At 41.0% G+C, this 27,347-nt stretch overlaps 1 protein-coding gene across 2 annotated transcripts in view; it reads left to right on the forward strand.

The window, feature by feature from the left end:
* The window catches only part of ABCA6 (ATP binding cassette subfamily A member 6), a 58,011-nt gene that overhangs the window by 21,071 nt on the left and 9,593 nt on the right, over positions 1 to 27,347 (forward strand). For both annotated transcript variants that reach the window (XM_043496428.1, XM_043496429.1), the window contains 19 exons: positions 552 to 727; positions 6,427 to 6,546; positions 8,115 to 8,253; positions 8,908 to 8,998; positions 10,393 to 10,532; positions 11,379 to 11,498; positions 12,330 to 12,531; positions 15,091 to 15,260; positions 16,355 to 16,482; positions 17,122 to 17,259; positions 18,364 to 18,474; positions 18,949 to 19,122; positions 19,807 to 19,920; positions 20,339 to 20,455; positions 21,977 to 22,060; positions 22,792 to 22,883; positions 23,029 to 23,149; positions 24,811 to 24,928; positions 25,754 to 25,845. In XM_043496428.1, the coding sequence (XP_043352363.1) occupies positions 552 to 727; positions 6,427 to 6,546; positions 8,115 to 8,253; positions 8,908 to 8,998; positions 10,393 to 10,532; positions 11,379 to 11,498; positions 12,330 to 12,531; positions 15,091 to 15,260; positions 16,355 to 16,482; positions 17,122 to 17,259; positions 18,364 to 18,474; positions 18,949 to 19,122; positions 19,807 to 19,920; positions 20,339 to 20,455; positions 21,977 to 22,060; positions 22,792 to 22,883; positions 23,029 to 23,149; positions 24,811 to 24,928; positions 25,754 to 25,845 (2,447 nt within the window). The remainder of the gene's footprint in view (positions 1 to 551; positions 728 to 6,426; positions 6,547 to 8,114; positions 8,254 to 8,907; positions 8,999 to 10,392; positions 10,533 to 11,378; positions 11,499 to 12,329; positions 12,532 to 15,090; positions 15,261 to 16,354; positions 16,483 to 17,121; positions 17,260 to 18,363; positions 18,475 to 18,948; positions 19,123 to 19,806; positions 19,921 to 20,338; positions 20,456 to 21,976; positions 22,061 to 22,791; positions 22,884 to 23,028; positions 23,150 to 24,810; positions 24,929 to 25,753; positions 25,846 to 27,347) is intronic.

Raw genomic sequence — 27,347 nt, forward strand, 5'->3', positions numbered from 1 at the left:
CTAAGCCCAATTTCCTCTCCTCCCTTCCCAGAGACTCTCCTTATTTCAAGCAGATGAAGAAAAGGGGATGGGTGAATTGATTGAAATAAAATAAGAGTTGACCCAAACTCCCAAAATTTCATCTGTTTCCTAAAGTTTGAAAATATTTGGTTAGCGTTTGTATGTATATATATTTTTCCTTTTATTTTTGCACAGCCTTATATTACCAAAAGAAAGCAAAATGTTTGCATGGTCTGTGAATCTGGCATGCTATACAAAATATCCGGCAAATGATTCCTCTTGTTGGTAACATTTTAATTAATTTATTTATTTGGTTTCTTAAAACAAGATCATGTAAGAAAATTTCATCAGGTAAATTGTTAATGCTTTTGTGGGATACATACTAGTGTGTTACATCTACTGTGGAAGGAACACAGTGCAAATATCCAGAGTTTTCTTTCATCCAGGTTATAAGGATAGATACTTTTGCTCATATTTCAATATTAATGTCTGACGTACCATGCATTCGAACAGCATGTTATGCTTTCTGTTGTTCATGTTTACTTTTGCAGGCTCTGCCATGATATATAAATACAAAGTATCTGAAATGGAGGACTTGGAAGAAATTAGGAAAATAATTGGAGTTTGCCCACAATTTAACATTCAGTTTGAAGTTTTGACAGTGAAAGAAAATCTAAGGATTTTTGCTAAAATCAAAGGGATTCAGCCAAAAGAGGTTGAACAAGAGGCAAGTATGTTTCATATGGAAGATGACTGGTGAGAAACCTTGCCTTTGACTAGACTTAAAGGGCCAGATTTTCACACTGGTCTCTAACTTTGTATGCACAATTTTATAAGTGCAATCATAGAAGTGCCCAAATGACCACATTTACATGTACAAATAGCATTGGCACATCAGTACACACAAATTTCATTTGTTCTTGCAAATTATTATTTGTTTGCATTAGGACCTGTAAGTGATCCTGTAAGAGAGATCAGGGCCCCATTGTGCTATTGGAAGAGACAACGTTGACCCTGTCCCAAAGAGCTTACAATCTAAATAAACAAGACAGAGACAAGTTGGGAGAGGACACAGTGAGGTTAAGTGACTTGCCTAAGTTTATATAGTAGGTGGGTGGCAGTGTTGGCAATAAAACCCCAGTCTTCTGACTTCCAGTCCAGTGCCATACCTACTAGTCCATCCTATCTCCCAGGGCTGTCAGCACAAGATAAGAGGCCAGGTTTGTATATTTATCCAAAAGGATCTGAAAGCTCACGTAGTAATTCTGAGCAGGAGTCCTGGAAGCTTGATAGTAGTCGGGGGGGGGGAGGGGGCCATAAGGCCCTGTCCCTCTCCATTGCCCTATCCCCTGCTCCTCCTCTTCCCCCCGAAGCCCTATCCCCCGGCCAGGCTGGAAGCCGGAGCCGAGCAGTGGTAAGAGCTACCAAGGGAGCCCGCTTCTGTGGGGAATCCCAGACCCTCCACCCGCCCTGGACAGGGGGTTGGGGTGCCTGAGGATAGCCTCTGGTCCACATCCACACCCCCTGGGGCACACTGCCCAGGGCAGGTGGAAGGTCCGGGACTCCCCATAGCGGCCTGAGCTCCCTGAGCAGCTCTTACCACAGCCCAGAGGAGGAGCAAGGGCAGGGCCACAGAGAGGGGCTGGGGCTCATGGTGACCGGAGGGCTAAGGCCCACCTCGGCCCCCCCACTCGGAAGAGACTGGCACCATGGGCAGGGGCTGTGCTTCATTGTGGGGGGAGCTGGTCACCTTATCAGCTCCCCCTCCGTGAAGCACATCCCCTGCCGGTGCCGCTCCGTACAACCTGAGGCTTGCAGTTTGGGGAAGGTGCGGGCAACACAGCCCCCTGCTTCCCAAACTATGCCCATGTTAAAAAGTGGGAGGGCCATTGTCCCTGCCAACTCAGTTCTGGCACCCCTGACTGAGAAGATATGAATCATCTTATTACATCCTTCCCATTGTTAATGAAAGTAATTTATTAGTGTGACCTTTCAAATGGTCTCTTATTTCTATTGTGGGGATAAAATGCCTTTGTTTCTTTTTTTTTTTCAAGGCAGGAGTGCATTATTTGTAAACGTAGGGTTATTCTCAGGGGCCAAAAGACACATGGGGTATGTCTATACTTCAAAGACAAACCCGCTGTGCCGAGCCTCAAAGCCCAGGTCAGTTGATTTGGCCTTGCAGGGCTAAAAATAGCAGTGTGAATGTTCCCATTTGGGTTGGAGCCCAGGCCGAAACCCAATGACAGGGGAGGATCTTAGAACCCAGGCTCCAGCCCTAGCAAAAATGTCTACACTGCTATTTTTAGCCCTGCAGCCCAAGCCCTGCTCGCCTGAGTCAACTGACCCAGGATCTAAGACTTGGTGCTGTGGGTTTTCCTTTGCAGTGTAGACATATCCCGGAAAGTTATATTAGGTTAGTTTGCATGTTACTGGAGAGCATGGAGACTACCAAATGCATTATGCACCTGCATTATGTTTTATCCTGAGCTACAGGGCTGTCCTTAGGATTTATGGGGCACTATGCAGTATTAAACTGGTGCCCTGATGCCCGACAGCAGCCTGGGCTCACGTGTGTATTTTAGATAAGCATGGTCTTTTGAAGAATTTGTTTAAAAAAACGTGTGTCTGAAGATCCAAGCATTTAAAGCTAAAGAATACTCAGATTGTGCATCTAAAAATCTATGCAAGGATTTTTTAGAGATGTGATTTTATAATCTTCAGCAACACACTAATAAAATATTTGTAAAGCAAATTTTAAATGAAGGTCCTGTAGACTAACATGCTCTGAGTAAATATTCCAGTAATGCACAACTGTTTGTCAGTAAATTCATAAACTGACGGTATATACCTGGGGGTTGGCAAATGCCTGTTAAACTGCTTCATTACCACTTGAATGGCTCTTTTTAACAGTTTCAGTGTTGTGCTAATAAGTCTGGCAGGCTGAACACTTTCACTTTTAAAAAGAAAAGGAGTACTTATGACACCTTAGAGACTAATAAATTTATTTGAGCATAAGCTTTCGTGAGCTACAGCTTATGCTCAAATAAATTTGTTAGTCTCTAAGGTGCCACAAGTACTCCTTTTCTTTTTACGAATACAGACTAACTCAGCTGCTAGTCTGAAACCTTTCACTTTTAAGTACTAGATCCCCACCCAGCTGTGGTGGGAGCCTGCAGGAAGGGTCAGAACAGGGATAGGAAGAGGTGGGAGGGTGGACGCTGAGATCCTGGGGTGCCCCAAACTTTCGGATGCCCTATGCCATGCTGCGTATACCTAAGGATGGCCCTGCTGAGCCAAGTCTGGTGCTTTATGGTGATGCCTGTGAGGGACAAGTGTCTGACACAATCCAGCCATCATGTTTGAGGTCTTCCATGGAACGGTCTTTTACATTCTGCTTTCTTGGATCAAAATCAAAAGTGATTCTTGATTTTGGTTAGGCATTCAGAGCAGATACCTGTACCACCCATATCTTAGAGACAATTGGGTGATTATTTGCGGGAGTGTGGAGGGACCTGGAAATCCAGATTTCTCTCATTGTGCAATCCACATACTTCCAGCTTATGAAACATCTCTGAAACTGATTACTCCACTACCAGATGTTCCCTTTTCTACTGACTCTGTTACAGTCATTGGCCAGGCATATACAGTCCAAAGATTCAAATTATATTGTTTGGCTTTCAGCAGTAAGCAAACAGTAACTGTTTGCATATTTGGTTTAGCTATAATAGCCAGCAGGAAACTAGTTAGTGAAATCATTGAACATTTTGTTCATGTGTCCATGAACTTCCCACAGCAAATTTAAACCCCAGGATAATTCTACAATGAGTTTCAAAGAGGGTTTTCTGTGTCCATGTAACTGGTTTTGTTTCCAAAATAAATCTTTGTTGTTGCTGTGTATCTGTTTATTAAAGAAGACCAAATGAAAAATTTAATTGAGCGTTACATGAACGTGTGTCATGTTAGCGAATTGAAACAATCTCAAACTACAAATTCCTCAATGGTGGTGGAAGTTTGATAGCCACGCTTGTTCAGTTTTTCATTAATTACAGTTGTTTCATGGTCCTGACAAAGATTAACAATAATAATGAATCTGCATTTCTGTAGCACTTTCACGTGAGTACTTTACAGAGCTTAGTGAGTATTACTATACACAGCAATTTTGCAGTTGAGAAAACTGAGGCAGAGAGCTGTTAAGTGATTTGCCCTGCAATCAAAACCAATAGCAGAACCAGGAATAGAATCCAGGTCTCTCAACTCCCAGCCTTTTACTCTAACCAAGGAGTCATTAACAATACTTGACGAGGCACTTTGCAGAGTCCTTCGTGTCCTACCAAACTAGGACTCTCTTAAAACCTGACCTCCTTTCTCCAGTTCCACTCATCATACTACAGATCCACTTGGCCTCTACACTAGAACATGGTGCCCTACAGTTAACATGCCTTTAACAGGAAGCATGTTCAGGCCCATCAGTAAGGCAAGAATCCATGCATTAGGTAGGGCCGGGGATTGAGCAGCTGTGCAGATTGTTCACAAGTCCCTGCTAAGCACAGAATCATAGAAATGTAAGACTGAAATGTACCTGCAAGGCACTGAAGCAGGGCTAAATATTATCTAGACAATGCCAGACAAGTGTTTGCCTGTTCTAAAAAAAGTCCAGAGAGAAATTCCACAACCTCCCTAGGTAATTTGTTCCAGTGCTTAACTATCTTTATAGTTAGGAAGTTTTTCCTAATGTTTAACCTAAATCTCTCTTGCTGCAATTTAAGCACATTACTTCTTGTCCTGTCCTCAGTAGTTAAGGAGAACAATTTATCACACTCCTCTTTATGACAGCCTTTTAAGTACTTGAAGACTATTATGGCCCGCCTCAATCTTCTCTTCTCCAGCCTAAACAAATGCATTTTTTTTCAATCTTTCCTTGTAGGTCATATTTTTTTAGACCCTTAAACATTTTTGTTGCTCTCCTCTGCACTTTCTCCAGTTTGTCCACATCTTTCCTGAAGTGTGGTGAACATGATATTCCAGTTGTGGCCTTATCAGTGCTGAATAGAGTGGAAGAATTACTTCTGGTGCCTTGCTGACAACACTCCTGCTAATACATCCCAGAATGATGTTTGCTTGTTTTGCAGCAGTATTACATTATTGACTCCTATTTAGTTTGTGATCCACTATAACCTGGAAAATCTGTTCTTCAGAACTCCTTCCTACGCAGTCATTCCCCCATTTTGTATTTGTGCAATTGATTATTCCTTCCTAAGTGTAGTACTTTGCATTTGTTCTTATTGAATTTCAGCTATTTCAGATCATTTCTCCAGTTTGCCAAGATCATTTGGAATTCTAATCCTACTCTTCAAAGTGCTTGCAACCCGTCCCAGCTTGGTATCAGCTGCAAACTTTATAAGCGTACTCTCCATGCCATTATCCACATCATTTATGAAGATAATGAAAATAAAACTTTTATTCACAAAGATCTGTTTAAACCAAAGTAACACCAGCCTGCAAAGTTCTTGGCCCTGTTCCATTCCTGCTGCTTGGCCGTGTGTAAACTTCAAACCAACAATAAAAATCCAAACTAACGTTGTAGACCAGGCCACTTTTATGTCGCAGAGCTCTCAGTCATAGTCTCTTGTCAGAAGACCCCTCACTCTGCCTCCCATGGGAGTACCTCAGCCCCTTTTAAATGTACTGAGCTGAGCTTAGTTCAGCTCCCCATTATTGCTTCAGTGCAAGGAGGCATTTCCAGCTGAGACCTTGAAACCCCTGCTGGACTGAACCCACTCCCCAACCGCCACCCACCCACCCCCAAAATAACCGCACCAATGTCAGGCTCAGCAGGTCTCCAGTGTCATGGGGACACAGAATGACTATACACTGTACCTGTAGCTTTTCACATAGGAATGGCTATCTTCTTACAAAGTTCCCAGATAGCACTTCTAGATGTGCCATTATTTAGTAATTATACCAAATACTGCCAGCCCCAACTGTTCAAAAACATGTCAGAACCCACCCACCCCCAAAATGACTAGATTGGCTTAAAAGTCATCAGATTTTAAAAAGAATAATAAAGATTGTGTTCTTTAATTTTGCTTTACTTTTTGAAAAAAATGAAAGCTGAGATTGTTGTGAAATAATCTGATGTCAGCAGCTGGGGCTTTAAGACAAACACTGCATATTGTGAGACCTGCAATACAATCTCAAGAACTGGCCACACTGGAAATTGTATCCCAGAATGACTGCATGGAGCTCAGCAAGCATTTTGGGGTGTAACACTGGTTTCATAGTCAATTATTGACACCCAGTAATTATTTGTAACCCAGTTCCTATGCTGCTCCTGTGTCCAAAGTGCTGTTTGGGAAACAACAAATAGCTCTGAAGAAAATCTTAAATGACTAGCTTGAAACCAGGATGTTCTCTGTTCCCTAGGTCCAAAAAGTTTTGACTCTGTTGAAAATAAAAGACATCCAGGACTGCCAAGCTAGCAGCTTAAGCAGTGGACAGAAAAGAAAGCTCACGCTTGGAATTGCCATTTTAGGAGACCCCCAGGTAAGATTAACATCAACCTGTTTGTAGGACACCCTGCTGACAAGAAGGCAGATAGGTTGGTGAAAGTCACCAGAAGCTGCTGATTTAGTTTGAAGAGCTGTGATTTTCATTATGCTATTTATTACCCATTTGTTATGTGTATTGTCTTATGCAAGGCATGGGAACCTGGTCACCAGCCATCTCTGTCTGTGTACGAGTTGCACCACTCACCGCTAGTCTGGTGCCACCTCTTGGTCACTCTGGGGATTAGCTCTTGAGGTCGCCACTCCTTTGCATGCTGTCACAATGTCTCTGCAGCAATTCTCTCATTCCCGGAACCCGCAGCACCAGTTTTGTGACTCAGCCCTCCGGCTAGGTTACTCAACATTCCCCCCCTTTTGGGGTACAGTCCTTCAATTCTCTGTCACTCCCACAGTGACCCAGGCAGTCTTCCTGTTCATTGTGCCATTGATCTATGCCACACCCCTCGGTGGCTGGGAGGGGAACCTGGGCCTGCCTTTTACTCTGGCTTCCAATCCAGGGACTCTCAACCCAGAAGTTCTGGGCTTTCTTCTCCCAGCCCTCACTGCTCCTTCCCTGGAGTGCTTCCTATCACGCCTGGTTCCCCTCCTTGCTCTGGGTACTAGCTCCAAACCCTCCTTCTCCTTCCCCTTCCCAGGAAGTGACTGCCCTTTCCCAGCAGCAGCCTCTGTCTTTGCCAGCTTCTTGCCTTTATAGGGTCCATCTGTTCCGGCCCAGCTGAACCTGCTTGCAACCAATTCCCTGCTCCCTGACTCTTCCTCCAGGTGCAGCCTGTGGAGTTAATAGGCCTGCCTGGCCACCTGAACCCCTTCCAGTCTGTGTGGGTGGTGGACACCCCATCACGGTACCAAACACTCACTGTGCCACGCCCCGTACAGACTGGTGAGGCTTCTAGTCTCTCCAGAGGGTGCTACACCATAGGCCACTGAGAATCATTTTTGCCCTGGCCTAACCAGTTGTGCTAGCCAAGCCTGTACACACGCAGCATAGGATAGCATTCAGGAACAGGTGCAGGCTTGTTAAGCCTTTCTCTGTGACTCTCACTGTAGCTGTGGCTCTGACCTCGAATTTAATTTCAGTTTCAGCTCAGGCTGACCGTGAACAGTGCAAGCTGAACCCCACACCAGTGGAGTGTTGTGGGGTTCAGAGCCTCAGTCTGATCTAGGGGGACCCAGTCATGGGTATTAAGGTGTGCATGCTGCCTCTTCTGGTCCAGAGATACTGGTGGCAATTTCATGCCGAGGCCCTGCAGAGGGAACCACGACTGCATGGGCCAGGAGCTCTTGCTTACCCAGGCAAGAACGCACCCAATGGGAGATTAGAGCACTTAGCATCTGTATAAATAGAGCTGTGTCTATCCATTTTAATTCTCTTTCCTTATTTGAATATAATGTTTTCCACAGGAAGTGTTGGATTTAGATGCTTCAGTTCCATTAAAATCCTAAACACTCCACTAAATGTGCAATCCTAAATGTCAGAATCTGTGTCCCGGTCACATAGTCTTTCATGTGGCTGGAATGGAATGTTTTATTATTTCCTCCTGGCAGGTTTTGATATTAGATGAGCCAACTGCTGGTTTGGATCTCAGTTCCAGATACCATGTATGGAGCTTACTGAAGGAGCATAAAGCTAACAGAGTAACCCTGTTCAGTACCCAGTTAACGGATGAGGCTGATATTATTGCTGGTGAGCACTGGATTTCTCATTCCCCGAGAGGAGATGATGATAATAGTAACACAGATGTCATTTTGCTGGCCAGAAATTTTCCAGTGGAACATTGTTCTGTCAGCAAATGCTGACTGGTTGAAAGGAAAACGTATTGCGGAAGTGTGTCAGTTTTGACAAAATTTCATTTAGGAAAAAAATATGGAATGGAACATTTCAATTTTCCAGTTTGAAAGGATTTTTCATTTCAATTTTTTTAAATTTTACATTATATAATATAAAATGAAAAAAGGAAATATTGGAATGAAACATTTTGATTTTATCCAAATGAAATGTTTCAGTTTACGTGATTTTTTTTTTCTGAATTGCATTTTGGTTTTTCTTTTCATTCCATTTTGGAACAGAAAAAAGTTCAAAATCTAAGAATTTCCCATGAAATGGAAAAGCCATTCCTGCCCTGCTCTCAATGTCATAACTTGTTCTGTCCTGACTGTTGAGAAGGTTAGTCCCTGCTGTCTTTAGTACATCCATTTATTTATTAAGACAGACCAGGTCAGTGAGGTAATATCTTTTACTGGACGCTTAGGTCTCCCCTCACTCATTTTTTCTACCTAGTGAGGAACAATCTCCCATTTTAGCTCTATAGTACAAATTATTTTGTTTCTGTTTCTTTAGACCGGAAAGCTTTTATCTCCCATGGGAGGTTAAAGTGTGTTGGCTCTTCTCTCTTTCTGAAGAGAAAATGGGGAATCGGTTATCACTTAAGGTGCAGTATACTGAGCTTGTGTTAAAGGGATCCATTTTGAGTACATTTTGGTTCTATATTTCTTGGGGGGGAATAGTGAAGGGAATAATAATTTCTATATTGTCAAAATTAATGTACACTGTACTGGTGTGTATTAGTTTTGTCATTTGTATATTAAGCATCTTTCTCGGCTATATATTTTATCTGTCTGAGTACTGAACATCTGTTAATTTTAGTCCTCTGTCCGATACTAAAAGGAAAAGATCTTTTCACACATGGGTAAAAAAATCAAAAAAATGTGCAAAACAGTTTAATAATTCATGTCTAAAATTGGCATTGATTAACAATAAAGTACATAGATAACCACAGGACATAAGGTTAGCTGGTATTGTCCTTTCCCCATCTTTTGCTCCATTGTTTATTTGAATTGTTACTAAAGGAAACGCTCAATAACCTGAATGGGAACTTTGCCTGCATAAGAGTTGCATAAGGACCTCAGAATTTGGAATGGTGGTTCTGCAAACCCTCCCTCATGTGAAGAAGTCCTACCCAGAGAAATCAGCATGGGTCACATAATGAAAGGGAGTTTTGAGACTTCCAAGAAGAAATGCTTTACTATTGATAAGTCTCTGTCATTTAGCATTATGGGGCCTGGCAAAAACTTTTTTTTTGTACTCATTTTTTTTCGCTAAATTACATTTGACAAATTGTACAAAGTTCTTGATAGGTTAACTGATCAGTTCAGTTATGAGGACTCCATTTGGTTTCCTGTCCAAATATTTCATCCCTTCATTTAAGAGAATAAAATCCCACGTGGCTGAGGACTATGAGCCTGATCCCGAGAGGTGTTTTGCTCTCTCAACCCCAACTTAATTCAGAGATTCCTTTCTGGGGCATATAGTGCAAATTTGGAATAACTGTGTTTTACTTGATATCTTCTAAATACTCTACATCTGTTAACTCTGGCAAGCTATTCTCTGTGATAGACTTTCCATATCTGATGTTCCTGTGCTTTTCATGCAACCTTTTATTTCTCTCAGGAATCAAATCAAATTCTCAATTGCAGGTGGCAGAAAGGCAAACCCTGGAGCTGATCCTATAATTAGATGCCACTCCTGCTCCTACATCACATCTAATATGTCAGTAACCTCTGGACTTCTCTGTCTGTTTGAGAGAAACAGAACCCTTGATAGTTTAAACAGCTAACATTCCAAATGCCGAATAGGTGTGTGATGAAAAGTCTTGTTACATATATGCTAGTGGACAATTTGTTTCTGAACTTTCTTCAAAAGACTTCACTTTTTCCAACAACTTATTAAGTGGCTGGATGTACATTTCTGGATTTGTTGGATTGTTCCAGGATGAACAAAAGAGGTACAGTTACAAACATTTCCTTTTTTTTTTTTCCTTTCCAGCCTGCACATCAATGACTCTTGTGATTCTGCAAAAATGACAACTCTGGTCAAGCAGCATATTCCCAATGCTAAGTTATCTGGGCAGAGTCATGAAGAACTGATTTACTTGCTGCCCTTTGAAAATGTGGATAAGTTCCCTGGTAACTATCACTTGGTAATTTAAGAGTGACTCTTTAGGATGTCATTGTAGCAGAGAAGTTTCAGAACAAGTCTAAAAGACTCCTGGAAGAAAATATCCATACATAAAGCTGTCTGAATTTTTTTTTTCTGTTAATGTTTTGCCTTAATTATTTTATGTCAGTTGTCTCTTTTTAAGCTGAGCAACCCAATTTTACCATATCTGTTTAAGGAAAAAGATAATTAACAGAAAGGGCTGTAGGAGATGGGAGGGGGTGTGAATAAAGTACTGAAGATCTGGGTTTTATGCCCAGTTTCTGCCACCTCTGTTACCTTTGGCAAGTCATAGTTACATGCTTTGTTCCTCCATTTCCACATCTGCAGAGTCAAGATATAATAACTTCCTCACAAGGGAGTTGTGAGGCTTAATACAGAGATTCAGAGATTCTAAGACAATCAGTGATTATCTAGTCTGACTTCCTGTATAACACAGCAGGAAAACATCCCTGAAATAATTCCTGTCTGGATTAGAGCATGTGTTTGTAAAGGACTTGGAGATCCTACCATGAAAGGTGTTGTGCAAATTAAAACTATAATTATTATATTTTATTTTATTTTTTGAGAGCACACCTTCCCAGTGAGCATCTGTATTAGGGATTTCAAATCCTAGTTGGTTGGATATCCACTCTCCATAAAATAGCCTGAAGAACTGTTTTCTGTCACTTAACTGTTTAAATGCCTAAATCTAGTCATGATGGAGGTCGAGGTGAATTCATATTTGGCCCAAAGTATTTAGCAGCCACTCTGTTCTTAAAACTTTAAAATATGCAACTATAAGAAAGCAACTGTTAGATATTTTTGTGTTCTAGAACTGTTCTGTGAGCTAGACGCTCATGTGTGCCAGGAGATTCTGAGTTATGGCATTTCCATGACAACTCTGGCTGATGTGTTCTTGGCACTGGAAGAAGAAGCAGCAATTGATCAAGCAGGTAAAAAAAGTCCAATTCTGTCCAAAGTGAAAAGGATTAATTGGTCTTTACAAAGGCAAAATTCTCATTGAAGTGAATGGGAGTTTTGTCTAATAAGAGCAGTGGAATTTATCTCAGTATCACGGATCAGATAAATCCAAATAAGTAACCTGATGGTATTTTCTGTTCCACTGAAAGCATCCCAGGGCATCTTTCCTGATTTTTGAAACAGTTCTTTTCACATTTTTATAACAACTGCCTGGAATCCTGAATCTCATTCTGGTCATCTCCAATTAGATGGTGGTTCTCAAATTAAACAGAGCACTCCCAAACCTGCTCAAAAAATTAAACTCACTAGTGCCAGACACACATGCTGATGAGACTCATCAGTGCTGCAATTTAGTAATGGTTTGGTATGTCCTGTAGGACTAAAGCTTGAAACTTCAGCCTCTGAGTTGAGTAGCCATTTCCAAACCCGGTATCCAAATATCCATTTCAACATCCTACTCGCTGATTTGAGAACTCAGATCAGGAGCATAATTTGCTGTAGAGGGCAGTAGCACCTCCCCCCAAACCTTGGTTTGCCCCCCCCCCGAATTTTCATAGGTTGATATGCTCCACCTTTTCCCCCTCCCACAACTTTGCAGGCTATAATGTGGAACATTATATGTGGCAATGAGATGCAGATTAAGTCAATTTGTTTGGTAAATCATTCCCCTCCTTTCCCATTTATTTGTAATCTGGGATTGATTCCATATTGCTCTTCAGTGAAGCTAAAAGGAAAGAACTTCTGTGTTCCAAACACACCAAGATAAGGGGTAAGCTTTAACTGGCCGATTTCTTTGCTCCTAGATTATGGTGTTTTCAGTGAGGAGCTGGCAGAAGAGGAAAGAGATATCTTCTCTCCCGACGAATTGGAACAAAGTCTCCTGTCACTCTCAGACACTGGAAAGGCGACTGTAAGTGGCACAGCCCTCTGGAGACAGCAAGTCTGTGCCCTGGCAAGAATTCGCTTCTTAAAGCTAAAGCATGAGAGTCAAACTATTAGGTCCATGTAAGTGCCAGAGTGTATCTGATCCTATATATGAAAAGCAAAAGCAAACTCAGACTGCTTATGTCAAAAAAAAAAAAAAAAACCCTGAAAAAATTTCTCATTGGTATTTATGTTGTCTGTCAGCACTCAAAACAACTTGCAGATTAAATAGCAAATTCACTGTAAATAACAAGCAGCTGAAAACAACTTTTCAGCTCATGGCACCTTTGCGAAGTGACACCCCTGGCTGTAATGTTTTTATCTGCCTGTTATTTTCTGTGGCTTTGCTATTCCACGGGAGACTTTCTTACAGCTTTGCCAAATGAAATGTAATTTGGGGACTTGTTTCTTGTATTCACTTGTGATCGGGTATTGTAGTAAGGTCACTGCATCAAAATGTACCAGCCATCTAGGTCCCAAGGAAGCAAGAGGATTACTTGCTGAGTGAGAAAGCTCTAGTTCTCCATATCAGGAATGTGAGAATTAATCAACACAATCAGGAAACCACTTGGGCCTGTTTGCTATCTGGAAGCAACTAAACAGAAGTATGAGCCAACAGAAAGGGATACTTTGAATATGTGAGACAAGCAGAATCTCTCTTCCAGATCATGAAAACCCTGCAAACTTCACTGTAATCTCACTTTGATTTGTGACACTTTGCTTAAAGATTTGAGGTTAGGGTTTCGTTTTTTTTCCATACCACCCTCCAGGAAGAAGAGTTTAGAAACTATTTTCAACCTATTAAAAAGTTTTTCTGTTTCCCCTTAAGGGAGAGAGGGTTCAAAACAAAGACTTTCTTGTTGTTTTGGTAGAGCAGTTAAACCAACCTTCCAAGGAGTTTCAGAAACCATGTGTTTCTCACCTGGAGAAGAAAGTCACCCCAGATCCTGTACTCTTTTGCATCTTGCTTTACTTTACTGAGGAACCAGGCCTAAGAGATAGGGACCTCAGGTGCAGGAAGGGAAGTGGTCTTCGGGAAGGTAACAAAGGGAAGTGAAAGCTCTTCCTGAGTCTTTGCCCTGGGTCCCAAGACTATTTTTTCCTGGTGCTGGGCAGGCGGGAGCTCTGCTTCCCTCCAAGACACTAACTGAACAAATGCAGAGCAGCCCTGTTGAACTCACACAGGTTTTTAAATCGCTACAGTAGATTCACCAGTCTAGTCAGAGGAGAGACTGTGCATATGGTTTGGCCCATTTGACTTAGGCATTATTTTAATTAGAAATGGGCCAAACCAAAATCATAAATCACAAAACCCCAGGTGTGTCTGGATCTGAACTTTGAGGCCTGAGCATATCTCTAATAATATAATTCTTTATTAAGGCTGCAGCAGGTTTGTCCTTTGAAATGGACAATCACAGTTCTTGAGACTGTATTAGAGCTGGTTGAAAAATTTCCTGCTGAACATTTTCCCATCAGAAAATGCCATTTCACCAGAATTGAAACTTTCCATGGGCACCTGTCAAATGGGATGAAATTTTGTTTTGTGGGGCCAAAAAAAAAAAATCAAAATAAAACATTTCAAAATGCTCCACTTTGACATTTTTGGAATGGAACATTTTACTTTCCTATTTCAGAATGCCCTTTTGTTTTGAAAGTTGATTTTATATTATATTAAAAATAATAAGGAAATCAAAAGGAAACATTTACCCCAAAACAACTTTTTTAAATTGTTTGTGGGAAATTTCAAACTTGAACATTTTGTTCCCACTTGGAACAAAAACAAAATTTGAAATCACTGAATTTCCTGTGAAACAGACATTCTGGTTTTCCCCCACCACTCCGCTTATTCTCATCGCTGTTTGAGGGAAAGAAGCAGCACCAATGGGATAACATAAGTAGATACCAGGTTCTTAAACGACAGAGCTAATATAGGGAGAAATGAGTCTGATACCAGGTATGTGAAGGATGGTGGTCCCACCAGAGTGAAAGGCAGCAGCTTCTGGGGTTCTGGCTGCCAGGCGCTGAAGTGGCAGCTAGAAGTGGCTTGACCTGGCGCTGTGTTTTTCTATAATCTGCCCAGGTGGCCACATGGTCCCCTAAGAGTGGGGGTAGCCGTATCAGAAGAATTTCTTGTCACCCATCATAGAACTTTTCAGAGTCCCACTCTTTACCTAGGGCTTTGTTGCTTGCCTCTGGACACAGTCCCAAATTCTTACCTGTATGCCATCCTCGGCCTCTTTCCCTCCTCTACCTCCTGCCATCCTTGCCCATGGCACCCCTCCCCACCTTCTACTCTGGTTTTGCTCGCTGTCCCTGCAAGTATGGTTTATGCATGGTGTGCTCATCAGAGCACTCGGTTGCCTGAAGCTTCTCCCTGCCAGGCACACCTCTGGGTTGAAGAAATGATAGGCAGAGACCAGGCACTGTCTTAAAGGTTTGTGACCATTCCACATCCCTGAGTTGCATGGCTAGACTTTTAGCTCTAAGAAGCCTGCAGGTTTGTGAAAATCAGTTGGTATGATGCCAGAAACATGGTGATAAGAGAGTATAAGCATCTTATTTTGATTTTCTAGCCAACTTGGCACCATGGATTAATAAATGACTGTATATTGTAACTCATCACCTACTCTTCCATTTTAGATTACTGGTGTGTGGTCTTCTTATACTGCCTTTCCTGATCTTCAAGATAGTAAGTGATGGAGAAATTGTTGCCCTTACGATGAAGGTTTCACCTCAGTTGTATTTTCTCCAACCTGGACAGCAGCACTACCGAACACGTCACACCAGCTTATTGATCCTCAATGATACAGGTGAGAAAAATGGAATTAATAATGTCAATGTTGGAATCTACAACATAGTACATTGTAAGTGTCCTGTTGATTTTTTGCTTTTGAAGAAACACACGAAACCAGTACAAAGTTGCAAAGTATATTCCTGCACTAAATCCTAGTGCATCTTAATAGTGACTTCCTGAATAATTCATACAAGATCATTTCATTAATTAGTTTAGACCAGAACAACATTTATTGTTTGCATGCTTTGAAAATGTAAAGTGTTATAATCAGAGTCACTTGTAATCCACTATTAAATGGCTGTTGCATTTGCCATGATATCCATACCTTGCTGCATGAATCATCTTCAGATTTTTTTTAAATGATGTTTCTAACCCTCATGGTTCTAAAGTAAACCTTAGAAACCTGAATCAAGTGTAAGCTGATTCTGTATTGGTTTCCTGCATCTGCAGAAAGCCTGCACTAATAACTCTGAAAGGTTTGACTGACCCTGATCATCTCAATGTAATGTTTAGTTGAAAACTGAAATTGTGGGGCACTGTGGAGAGCAGACTGACTTTAATACCAAAAGAAACAAGATGGGCAGCAACTCTGCTGATTAATTATTCAATTAATGTTTCAGAATATTTCATTTCATAAAATATTCTGAGATTTCAACTTTTCATTGTGATTTGAGACAAAAAGCAAATTTCAAAATCTCTGAATTTCTATCCTGTAGAAAATTATATTTTTTTACCAGCTTTGCTTCTCACCATGCGAACTTCCTGACTACTGTGTGCAGCAAAGTAGTTTTTGCTAAGAAACACCTTCCTGTTAAAAGGTCAGACCATGCCCCCTTTCAGAAATCCATCACTTGAAAAATGTTAGAGGTGTAAGCCTACTGATATGGAAGAATTTCAAAGAGCTTCTCTCCAGACTTTTAGCTTCCAATAGACCTTATTAAAGTGACATTAGAATTTTACTAGGAATGGACCTAAGCCACATAATTCAGATCTAGACACAGAGTTTCTCACAGACTAGGGTGTTTGGATGGGATCTTCATTTTGATTTTATCATTCTTGTGCTTTTACTATAAAAGAACTGTCTAAATTCTGCTTTTTCTAATTTGTTAGGTTCAGAGATTGAGGACTTCATCCAGGCTGTGAAAAGTCAGAATATAATGTTGGAAATAGCTAATGGGAAAAACATCTCAGATGGTCAAGAATACAATGGGGCTATTAAAGTATCACTTGCAGACAAGGTAACTGAAACTAAGTATATATGACGTTCTGTAAACTTTATAACTCAAAAACCACTGATGGAAGATGTTATGGTTATTTATTATTATTAGAGGTGGATTCAAGCAGCAAACTTTGGATCTAGCCTTTCCTATAGTTTGGAGACTTGTTTTTACTTTGGCTCATTGTACAGAAATGTGTCTACAATGAAATCCAGATCTAGAGCTTACATCCAAACTTTGGCAACATCTAGGTAAAGGTGTTGGTTTATGCTCATCTCTAATTTATATGGTATTATGAATGCACATGACATTTTCTATAATAATACAAAGAAAAAGGTCTCTGCCTCAAAAAATAGATTAAAGAGGGTTTTGTTAGAAAAGCAAGTTGAAGAATAATACGTTTTTAAAAATCCTTGTTTGGGTTTTAAGCTAGCAAATGTAGCAGGTATCATAAAAATTTCATGGAGCAAGGTCAGCATACAACAATACTAGAGATATGGGGATTTTTAACTGTAAAAATCTGGGCCAAATTCTGTGCTCACTTACACTGATGGAATAAATGGGCCAAAATTTACCCCTCTGCTTTTTTCAATCCAATTTCCTCAGCTAGCTAAAGTCTAGTTTTTAGAGCGAAGACTGACTAATCTTTCATTTCTTCAGCATTTCAGATTTTCAATGATGTGCCATGCCAAGAGAATCAATTGCTTTCCAGTGCTTATGAACATCATTAGCAATGCATTACTAAGAAACTTAAATTCCACTAGGCATATTCAAGTCACGACTAGGATGCCCCCTATGGTATGTATTTGACATTCTGCCCAAGATTTTCAAAAGTGATTTGTTATTTTGGAAACCTCAATTTTTGGATGCCCAACTTGAGAACCCTTAAAAAAGCCTGATTTTCAGACAGTGCTGAGCACTCACCCTCTGAAAATTAGGCCTCTTTAAAGGGTCTCAAGGTGAGCACCCAAAAATGGAGGCAGCCGTAGCCACCAGTCACTTCTGAACCTATACCATTCACCACTACGTGTCCCCATGTTCTCTCTTTTATATAATTTGAGGTCCCTTTCACTTGTTCTCTTTTCCAAGCTAAATGACGCTAGCTCTTTCATTCTCTAGTCATGCGTACATTAAGTCCCTTCCAGACATTCTTGTCATCATCTTGTCTTTTTGTTGAATTTTCAGTCTGTGCTGTTATATATTCCTTGAGATGAGGGGACCCAAACTGTACACATCATTCCTTACAAATGCAAATCTGTGTTTTACATGTGATAATACCTTTATGTTTTCATAGAAATTAGAGCTAGAAAAGAACTGCTAGATTGTTATCCAGACAGTGTGGGACAAGCCTTTAAGTCAAGCCATTCCCATCTCTACCCCAGCCAGTGCCAAAATGTTTCCACCTGTACATTTTCTAATGATTTGCCAAGTCTGGGGAGATGAATGGCCATTCCATCTCTATGTACATTAGCCGCCTCTTGGGAAATTTCTGCTGGAGTGTGTGTGGATTCTAGGGTGGAAGGGAGGGTAATTATTTCCCAAGAGATGGGTTCTTTCAGTCCCCTAATCATTTTTATTCTTCTTGACATTTGTCTCTATCCCCCTGTATTGTGGCATCCAAAACTGAATGCAACATTCCAGGGTCAGTCTGTAGAGAAGTGGCATTGGCTGTCACTTCTCTGGATGCCTTACAAAAAGGGGTGCTTTGAGGTTGCATAGACATGATGCCTCTGCAAATGCAACTTCAAGCCAGACGTTTGTAAAGCAACTAGGATGCTTTCGTTTCTTTGGCTGTATGTTGACATTATTTAAAATCTATTCTGTTATTATTTATAGGCATTACATAACCACCCATGGCCGTTATATGAAAGCATATAGCCATTTTTGCTTACTGTTTTTTAGATGCCATCTGAGTACAGAGTGAGGTTACTTTGGCATTCCATTCTTTTCATGTCTATTTTAGCTTCTGGTTTGGCACCTCACTTTGCAATGAGCAGCATAGGTGATTACAAGGTAAGAATGGATACTTTGGGTAGGTAAAAGTAAATGTCATATCTGCTGTGTTTCTTGTTTTTAACAATAGAACATCACTTTTTCACATCTTGTAAAGATCTGGTGAGAAATCCAACCACATCAGTGTTGTTTCCCAATTGGAAAAATGTGTATGTGCGCGCGCGCGCATTCACGTTGTTCCTCTGACTTCTCCCGTTGGTCCTAATCCTACAAACACTTCATGTGAGCATGTGAGTTGTAAGATTGATTTCAGTGAGACTATATATGCAGTCAAAGCTAAGGAAGTGTTTGCAATATTGGGGCCATACTTTGGATTATCCAAACTCGTATCCCCTCCCGTAACAGAATTCTAAACAAGTATTTTTATTTTTAATATCTATTTTTCCAGAATGTATTTCCCATTCCACCTTGTTCAATGTAATTATTTGACAATTGAGTGAATGCCTTCGCTTTCCTTTCCATTTCCTTTCCTAGATAAAAGCTCACTCCCAGTTGTGGACTTCAGGCATGTTCCCTTCAGCATATTGGTGTGGCCAGGCTCTGGTGGACATTCCTCTCTGCTGTGCTCTTCTCTTCACAATGACTGGGATTATGTTTTTAATTAATTATAAAATTAGTCTGACTCCTGGATTATTAGCCTTACCTATGGTAAATTTCCTTTTAATAAACTATGTTGAAAATTCATCTTCAAGAATAAAATAACAGGGGGAAATTGAGGCCTGACTTTTTTTAATGTTATCCAAATACTCTAGGCTCTTACATATCCTTCACCATCCTTGTATCAGAGCACCTGTTTTCTATTCTGAACTTTGGGAGGATGGATTCATTGATGGATATAGCAAGTGCTGACCTAAGAGAAAGGTTTAACACCCTAAGAAATCCATGCCACCTCATTTTGTCAAAAAAGTTGTCAAATTGGCCGTCTTTTTCTGGAGAATCTCAGTAATAGAATTACAGCAAGGGTGTTCTACAGGAGCACTATGCTGTGTCAGGATAGACGGAGGGAGAAATGTGCCCATCACCTGGCTATGTTTGCCTGATTTTACACTGCACATTACCATAAGTTTGTCACTTTTTTCAGCACAAAATTCAACATACATGCTCAGAAGGGAGAAATAGCAGTCCAGTCTTAGCATGTTACTGAGTTTTCAGTTCGCAAGGAAGCGGTGTTCACTACAGTAGCATCGTTTCCCAGCTCCAATTCCACTTTGGTTAAGGTTAGGTAGCACAAATGTTCCGTCAAAAATGTCTGTGATACCATTTTTATCCTCTAAATTTGTGTTGCATATTGTGTGTGTTGGCATGATGCTCATTCTGATTCTCTCCATTCAGGTTGTGTCTATATTTGGCTACGCAGCATCCATTGTCATCCTCACTTATGTGATCTCTTTTGCTTTTCGCAAAAAGAAAAGCTACAGTGACCTTTGGGCTTTTATCTTTATATTTGTAAGTACATGAAAGGTTTGAGGGGAGTTATAGTGTCATTGAAGGTCGGATTTTATCATAGTGGCAATTACAGATGGATCAAGCAGAAAAAATTCAGAGGACATAAGTGGGGATTTCATCCTGGAGTTTTCTTCAGCTTCTTATAAAGACAGGTGCCAATTTCAAAATTTGGACCTGGATCTTGCTTTGGATTTCAGATTCAGAGGTTAAGAGGAGCTCCTGCTTCCCACTTGTCTAGCATCTGAGCAGGACATTCCATAACTGCTAAGATACCTGTGGTTGGAGCATGCTCACTGGGGAAATGCTCTCAAGCTGATATCTTCAGAGAAGCAAAATTATATATATAATTTTCTCTTAAAGCGGACTAATGGGTGTGTTGCCTTTGGTTTTTTTGTTTTTTTTTATTATGGCTTTCTAGGTTTCTTTCGTGCTTAATGGAATTTATTATATAATCCATGTGAACTTCATCACGACCATCCTCACTGCATTGATTCCTTTCTATACGTTAGCTGGCTGTATGAGAATAATTGTGCAGGTGCGTGCAGAACATAACAAACTCCAGCATAATACACTTTTTTCTAGTTTTAATTTGAAAAAGTTGCAGCAAAACCTAAAAAAAACCAAGGAGGTCAGATGAATTGTTTGTAGCACATTGCCAGGTGTAGTCTTGCTAGATATGTACCATGACCTGAGCCTTGGGTTAAAATTTCAAACCAGTGCAATGATTCCTATCAGTAATAGTTACCAAAATTCCCAGCTGTACTGCACTATGAAATGCCACTTTGCATCTCCAGAAAATTACCTGCATGACAAAGTATTGATCCAAATAGCCTATGATGGATGTAGCACTGCAGCTATTCACTGAGAAGATGGATCCAAATATGCAGGCCAAATCCTAAGCGGTGCTGAGCATCTTTAATTCCTCTTGACTGCAGTGGGAATTTGCAGATGCTCAGCCTCTCTTCGGAAATGGCTCTGTGGTAGTATTTTGTATCTCTGAGCACTCTCCCCATATGTAAGCCCTATGCCAAAGACTGTAGTAGGCTGGTGAAAGTGTGGTGCAGAGGAAACAAGGAGGTGAAGCCAAGGAGCCAGCTGTCTAAGGAGCTGCACAGGTTGTTTTACAAGGGGTCAATATGGAAGTGGAGTATGAGAGGGACTGTAATGAGAGGAAGGGTGAGCCAGAAATCAGTCTGGAAGAGGAAGATGAATGGGGAGGAGTCACGGAGGCAGTAGGTCACATCTACCTAGAGAAGAATGAGGCAGGAGGAGAATTGAGATTTGGAGAAGGGTTGAAAATAGCAGGAGAGGAGAAATCTAGTGGCCCTATGATGGTTCTTTGGAGATGACACTGGGCAAGGGCTGTGGGAAGAGTGCCACCATTAGAGGGCAGCTGCAGATAGAGATGGAGGGAGGTAAAGGAACTGTGGATGATGGGCATTCCAGAGAAATCAGGAGAGAGGGTAAGCTGGGGATGGGGGAAGTTAGAGGTGAAGAGACTGGCAGAGTGGATGGAGGTGATGGCAGTGAATGAAAGTGAAAAGCAAGGCTTGGAGAAGGGTTGCCGGATGCAAGAAAAAGAAGGCAAAGGAGCAGTGGAAGGTAGGATGAGGGTCTAGTGAGGGTAAGAAAAGGTAGGAGATGGATGTGGGAGGAAGAAGGGAGAACATAAAGGTGGTGGGAGGAAAACAGGAAGCAAGGGGGGCAAGATAGAAGAGAAGATGGAGGATGTGGTGGAAGCGGGAGGCTCAGAGATGCATCACCTTGATCTCTCATTGAGTTATAGGAGTGAGTCCAATCATGCCAAACCAATGAAGTGCTGAGTAATTGTGCAGCCAGATGATAAACTGTAAAGCCCCTTTGAAACAGAGGTCTAGGAAGGTCCCGTACACTCTCTCTAACAATACCATAAGCATTGCGGAGAGCTTATATGTGTTTAAACTCAGAGGGATAAATTCAATCTTATCTTACATTCAAAGGATGTAGGCTTTCACTTTTACTCTAAACTGGAAAATGTTACTGTTTCTAATCTGTAAATTGTTTTATCCTTATGCAGGTGTCATCAGACCATTTATTTCCCCCCTGGGAAGATGATCAAGAAGTGATGCTGAGCAGAGTCCACTTGCTAGTTAGCCTGGCAGTAAGAACAAATTTCCATTTCCAAGATGATGTGAAGTTTTCCTGTTTTCAACTCCCTCCTCTTGCTGAATGGAGTTTTGTTGCAGAAAATTTCTCACACTGCTGCTCTGAGATTTAAAAAAAGAAAAGAAAAGATGCTCTGCCCAGTCCTGTGATGTGCTGAGCCCTTTCGACCCCCCATTGACTTCAGGGGGAATTGAGAGGGCTCAATATCTCACTGGTAAAGAGGGGCCATCCATTCCAGCTACCTGAGGGGGGCAGTACAAGTGTTACCTTCACGGCATTTTTCTCTTGTGGGCTTGAGTACCCTTGTGCATCTGCCACTCCCTGAAGGCTCTCCCCACACTCCTGCATCATAGCATCCTCCTCCTTCCTTCTTCCCTCCACTCTCTCCATTTCTCCATCCTTGGTAGAACTGATTTCACCTCTCAAGTGAGCGCCTTAACCACTGAGCTATAATCCATCTTCACGCTCTCTCTGGCAAGACAACAGAGTCAATGTAAGAGCCAGTATTAGATCTGGGTTGTTCCTGCTCTGTCCTGTGCTCCAGTCACTAGACCATGCCTCTGTCTTTTTTTGCACTCCGTTTATCTTCACATTGGATGCTAAAATCTGAAATTTGAAAAGAAGTATTTGGATAAAATCCCTGGCTCCACTGAAGTAAATCGGAGTTTCGCCATTGACATCAGTGGATCCAGGCATTTCACCCATTGTCTTTTGCTTATTTTCCAGCCATACCTGCACTGTATTATTTTTATTTTCATTCTGCGATGTCTGGAGTGGAAATATGGAAGAAAAACTACGAGAGAGGATCCAATCTTCAGGTCTGTGCAAAACAGAATCTATACAAATTGAATTGAGCTTTGGGCTGAATAGATCAGGTGTTCATGACACAGGAGCTACATGGTCGAAATCTGCCTCTGTACCATATGCTTCAAGAACACGGAGTTTGGTTTCTTGTCTCTGTAGAATTTCTCCAAGGAAAGAGATCTTCCGCCAAAACCCTGAAGAATCTGAAGGAGAAGATGAAGATGTTCAAGCTGAAAGAATGAGATCCAGGAGTGTAATGACCTGTCAGAACCAGGAAGAGGTAAAAATGAATAAGGAGAATGTGCATCCAACACGAAATCATAGAAATGTAGGACTGGTAGGGACCTCAATAGATCATCTAGTCTGTGCGCAAGGTAGGATTGTGTAATAACTAGACCATTCCTGACAGGTGTTTGTCTAACCTGTTCTTTAAAACCACCAATGAAAGAGATTCCACAGCCTCCCTAGGCAATTTGTTCCAGTGCTTAACTACCCTGACACTTACGAAGTTTTTCCTAATGTCCAACCTAAATAATGACGATACATTATTTGGGTAGAGGCACACTGCACATCTCCCCACATTACTCTGCCAATTGCTATCAAACCTGATATCAAACGGAATTAGATGAGTGTTTAATCTCTGGCGCTCCTTCATCTCTCTATTAAGATTACCAATATTAAAGCAAAGAGTAATGATTGGCTTTGTGATGTAGACCCCTGAATACTAGGGACCACATTCTGATTTCATTTATACTTTTAAATTTTTTAGACTTCTGTAATAAAACACTTGCTGATGTAGTTGTAAACTACAGCGTAATGCATAGCAATTAGCCTGACTTTAAATCTGATTAATCTTCACCAAGCCTTCATTCTGATCCACGAAAGGCACAGTACAGTTAAATGCTAGCTCTTTATATATTTCATTTTGTAGTAAAACCATCCATTTCTGCATTATGCTTATGCTATGTGAGTCTTCCCTGTCTTCACCCTAGAGCCAGAGCACAAGGGAGCTGCTTAATCTTACTCAAGACTTCTTATGCAAAAATACCTCCTGGTCATGGGGAAAACACAAGCTAAGAGAGTTTCTCACATATTTTCCTCTGGCTGATGTCACTGGCAGGGAGAAGAGATGGTGGCTCCATCCTAATGCCAGATAGGAAGAGCAGGGCAGCCTGTGAATTGGCAGAGTCTGGGCGGTGCCTCAAGCTGCTTTGTGTTTAAAGCTGGCCCTGGACACTGGAAAACATTTAACAGGCACTTGGTGTTACAAGCAGAGCTAGTTGGGAAATGGGATTTTTTGCAGATAAATTCAACTTTTTGTCAAACAACAATTTTCATCCAAAAAACAAAAATTATTTGGTTTCCAGTTTTCCAATGAAAAATTGAAAATATTCAAGGAAATCAGACACTTTCTATGAAAGTTTTAATTTATCTGAAAGCCCAACTTGCCATCGAAAAGAAGTTTAGATGGAAAATTTTCAACCAGCCATAGTCACAAGCAGCGCTGCCTGGAAAAGAGGATCCCTTACCAAGAAAAAAATTGCATATTTGCCAGAAAATCATTCCAGCAGAAAATTCCTGAATGACTCTATTGACAAGTGATGTTCATAAATGATTTTTCATTGATAAGGCCACCAACCACAGAAGCCTAAGAAACACCCAACTTTTTCTTACCATGTGCATTTTCAGAGCTGGGTGTTGAGCAATAGATAGCTGCTTCTCAGATTGTGCTTAATAAATGCACAAGTCCACATAGTTAACAATAGTCAACTAGAAATTTTAAAATGTCAACAGAGGAAGGGAGTGAGGAGGGTTTGTGATACCAAATGAATTCTAAGGAACAGTTTTCTTGATCATCTTTCATTCATTTCTCAGATTGGGCCATATCTGCTACATCCATATATTTTATCAAAGTGATGGTGATTTGCTTTTGTTCCATAGAGACCAATCCTTAGCGTCAACAGTCTACGCAAGGAATACAAAGACAAGAAGGCCAGCTCCATTTTTAAGAAAAGGAAGAAAGTCGCCACAAGAAATGTCTCCTTTTGCGTTAAAAAAGGTCAGAACAAACAAGTATATCACTAGAGGTTTTTAAAACAATTGTTATGCATTTTGTTTAATAGAATATTTAGAGCTTGTGAAAGTTACTGGATTAACATCACTGGTGACTGAAGTCTTCTATTGATCACAGGCACCAAGCATGACAAATCAAGTAATTTTGGGTAGGGGCTTGTTGCAAGTGTCCTCGCATTACCTGGCTAATTTTTCTCAAACCTAACCTATGGAATTAGATGGGTGTGTAATCTCTGGCAGTCCTCCATCTCTCTGTTAATATTGCCAATATTTATGTAAATAGTAATGGTTGATTTTATGATATAGACACCTCAATACTGGAGGCCATATTCTGATTTCATTTATGCTGGTGAGTCTTTTAAATTTTGTAGACTTCTCCAGACATATGCAGGTGTAACTGTGACTGGAATCTGATCATAAGGATTTGACTGGCACTATCAGCTGAGTTTACAATGGCCACTGAACAAGCATCAGATGGTAGAGAACTTCAGTCACTACCAACCCAGGTGGAATTTAAATCAGTGACCCAGGAATGCTTCTCTATCTCATCACCAGCTCAGAGATTTGAACACATCTATTTGTATCACCAGCACAAATGGCAGACCATCAAGTGTATCAATTTCAGGAAACATAAAAGCCTTCTACACAATATTCCAAAACATTTGCATGAGACACTAGTCCAGTAAAGAAAAATAGCTGCAACTCTTTGCAAAAATGTTAGATTTCCCTGGTTCTGTTCCCTCTCTTTTGTAGTGACGCACAGTTGCTAGCAGTTCCAGTAGATGGTACTCATCTGTCCATTTTATTCTAGGTGAGGTTTTCGGGCTACTTGGACCCAATGGGGCTGGCAAAAGCACAACTCTAAAGGTGATCATTGGAGACACGTCCCTAACTGCTGGACAGGTAGGCAAAACCTGGGAAAGAGGAGAAGGAGAATTGTCTATTCTGAATGCTAACTGAAAGCTGAAAACTCCAGGGTTATATCCTGATCCTATTGAAATCAATGGCAGTAGATCTATTGACTTCAATAGGTATATCTACACTGCATCTAGAAGCAAGCCTCCCAGCCCATGCCAACAGACTCACGCTTGCGGGACTCAGGCTAGAGCACTAAAAGAAGCCGGGAGGTTGCCTGAGTTCCAGCCTGAGCCGCAACATCAAAATAACATCTACACAGCTATTGTTAGCATGCTAGCGTGGGCCCTGATAACACAAGGTCTGTGGACCCAATTGGGAAGCTCGCTTCCAGATGCAGTGTACACATACCCAGCTGGGCCAGGATTTTACCCTAAGAGTTTGAAACGTACAATAAACAACAATAAGTTTGCAGTAATGACATCAAAGTCGTGCAGCCTTAATTTCCAAACATTGTCTTACACAGTGGGAAAAGCTTGTTGGATTTGGGTGCTGCAGCCTAATTGCTACAGTTCTGAGATGTATTCATTTGTGTTTAATCATTTTTGTTGCTCTTCTCTGGACTTTCTCCAATTTGTCCACATCCTGGACCTGATGATACAGAACAATCTGAATCAACAGTGTAACACTGTTGCAAAAAAAGCAAACATCTTTCTGGGATGTATTAGCAGGAATGTTGAAAGCAAGACATGAGAAGTAATTTTTCCGCTCTACTCTGTGCTGATTAGGCCTCAACTGCAGTATTGTGTCCAGTTCTGGGCACCACATTTCAGGAAAGATGTGGACAAATGAGAGAAATTCCAGAAAAGAGCAACAAAAATGATTAAAGGTCTAGAAAACATGAGCTATGAAGGAAGATTGAAAAATTTGGGTTTGTTTAATCTGGAGAAGAGAAGACTGAGGTGGACATAACAGTTTTCAAGTACATAAAAGATTGTTACAAGGAGGAGGGAGAAAAATTGTTCTCCTTAACCTCTGAGAATAGGACAAGAAGCAGTGGGCTAAAATTGCAGCAAGGGAGGTTTAGGCTGGACATTAGGAAAAACTTCCTGACTGTCAGGGTGGTCAAGCACTGGAATAAATTGTCTAGGGAGGCTGTGGAATCTCCATCATTGGAGATTTTTAAGAGCAGGTTGGACAAACACCTGTCAGGAATGGTCTAGATAATACTTAATCCTGCCATGAGTGCAGGGAACTGGATTAGATGACCTCTCGAGGTCCCTTTCATGAACATGGTAAATAATTCCTTCCTATTAGTTTAACCCTAATCTTATAGCCCCATTGCTTTCACTTCTTCCCCATAGCATTACAAAAAGGAGACTGCATTTTACCTCTTTTCCCTGTCTCCCTTTCCCTGTTTTTGACTGTGCTGAAGTAGTGGGGCCATATTAGAGTGGAAACCTGCAGAGCCCTCAGCTGGACCCTTGGTGAGGTCTGCAGGATTCCATGTTGAAGAAGAGTTTTTAAAAAGTGTGAAGAAACACTTCTAC

Source organism: Dermochelys coriacea, chromosome 14 (assembly GCF_009764565.3).
Source record: "Dermochelys coriacea isolate rDerCor1 chromosome 14, rDerCor1.pri.v4, whole genome shotgun sequence".
In the NCBI taxonomy this organism is placed as follows: domain Eukaryota; kingdom Metazoa; phylum Chordata; order Testudines; family Dermochelyidae; genus Dermochelys; species Dermochelys coriacea.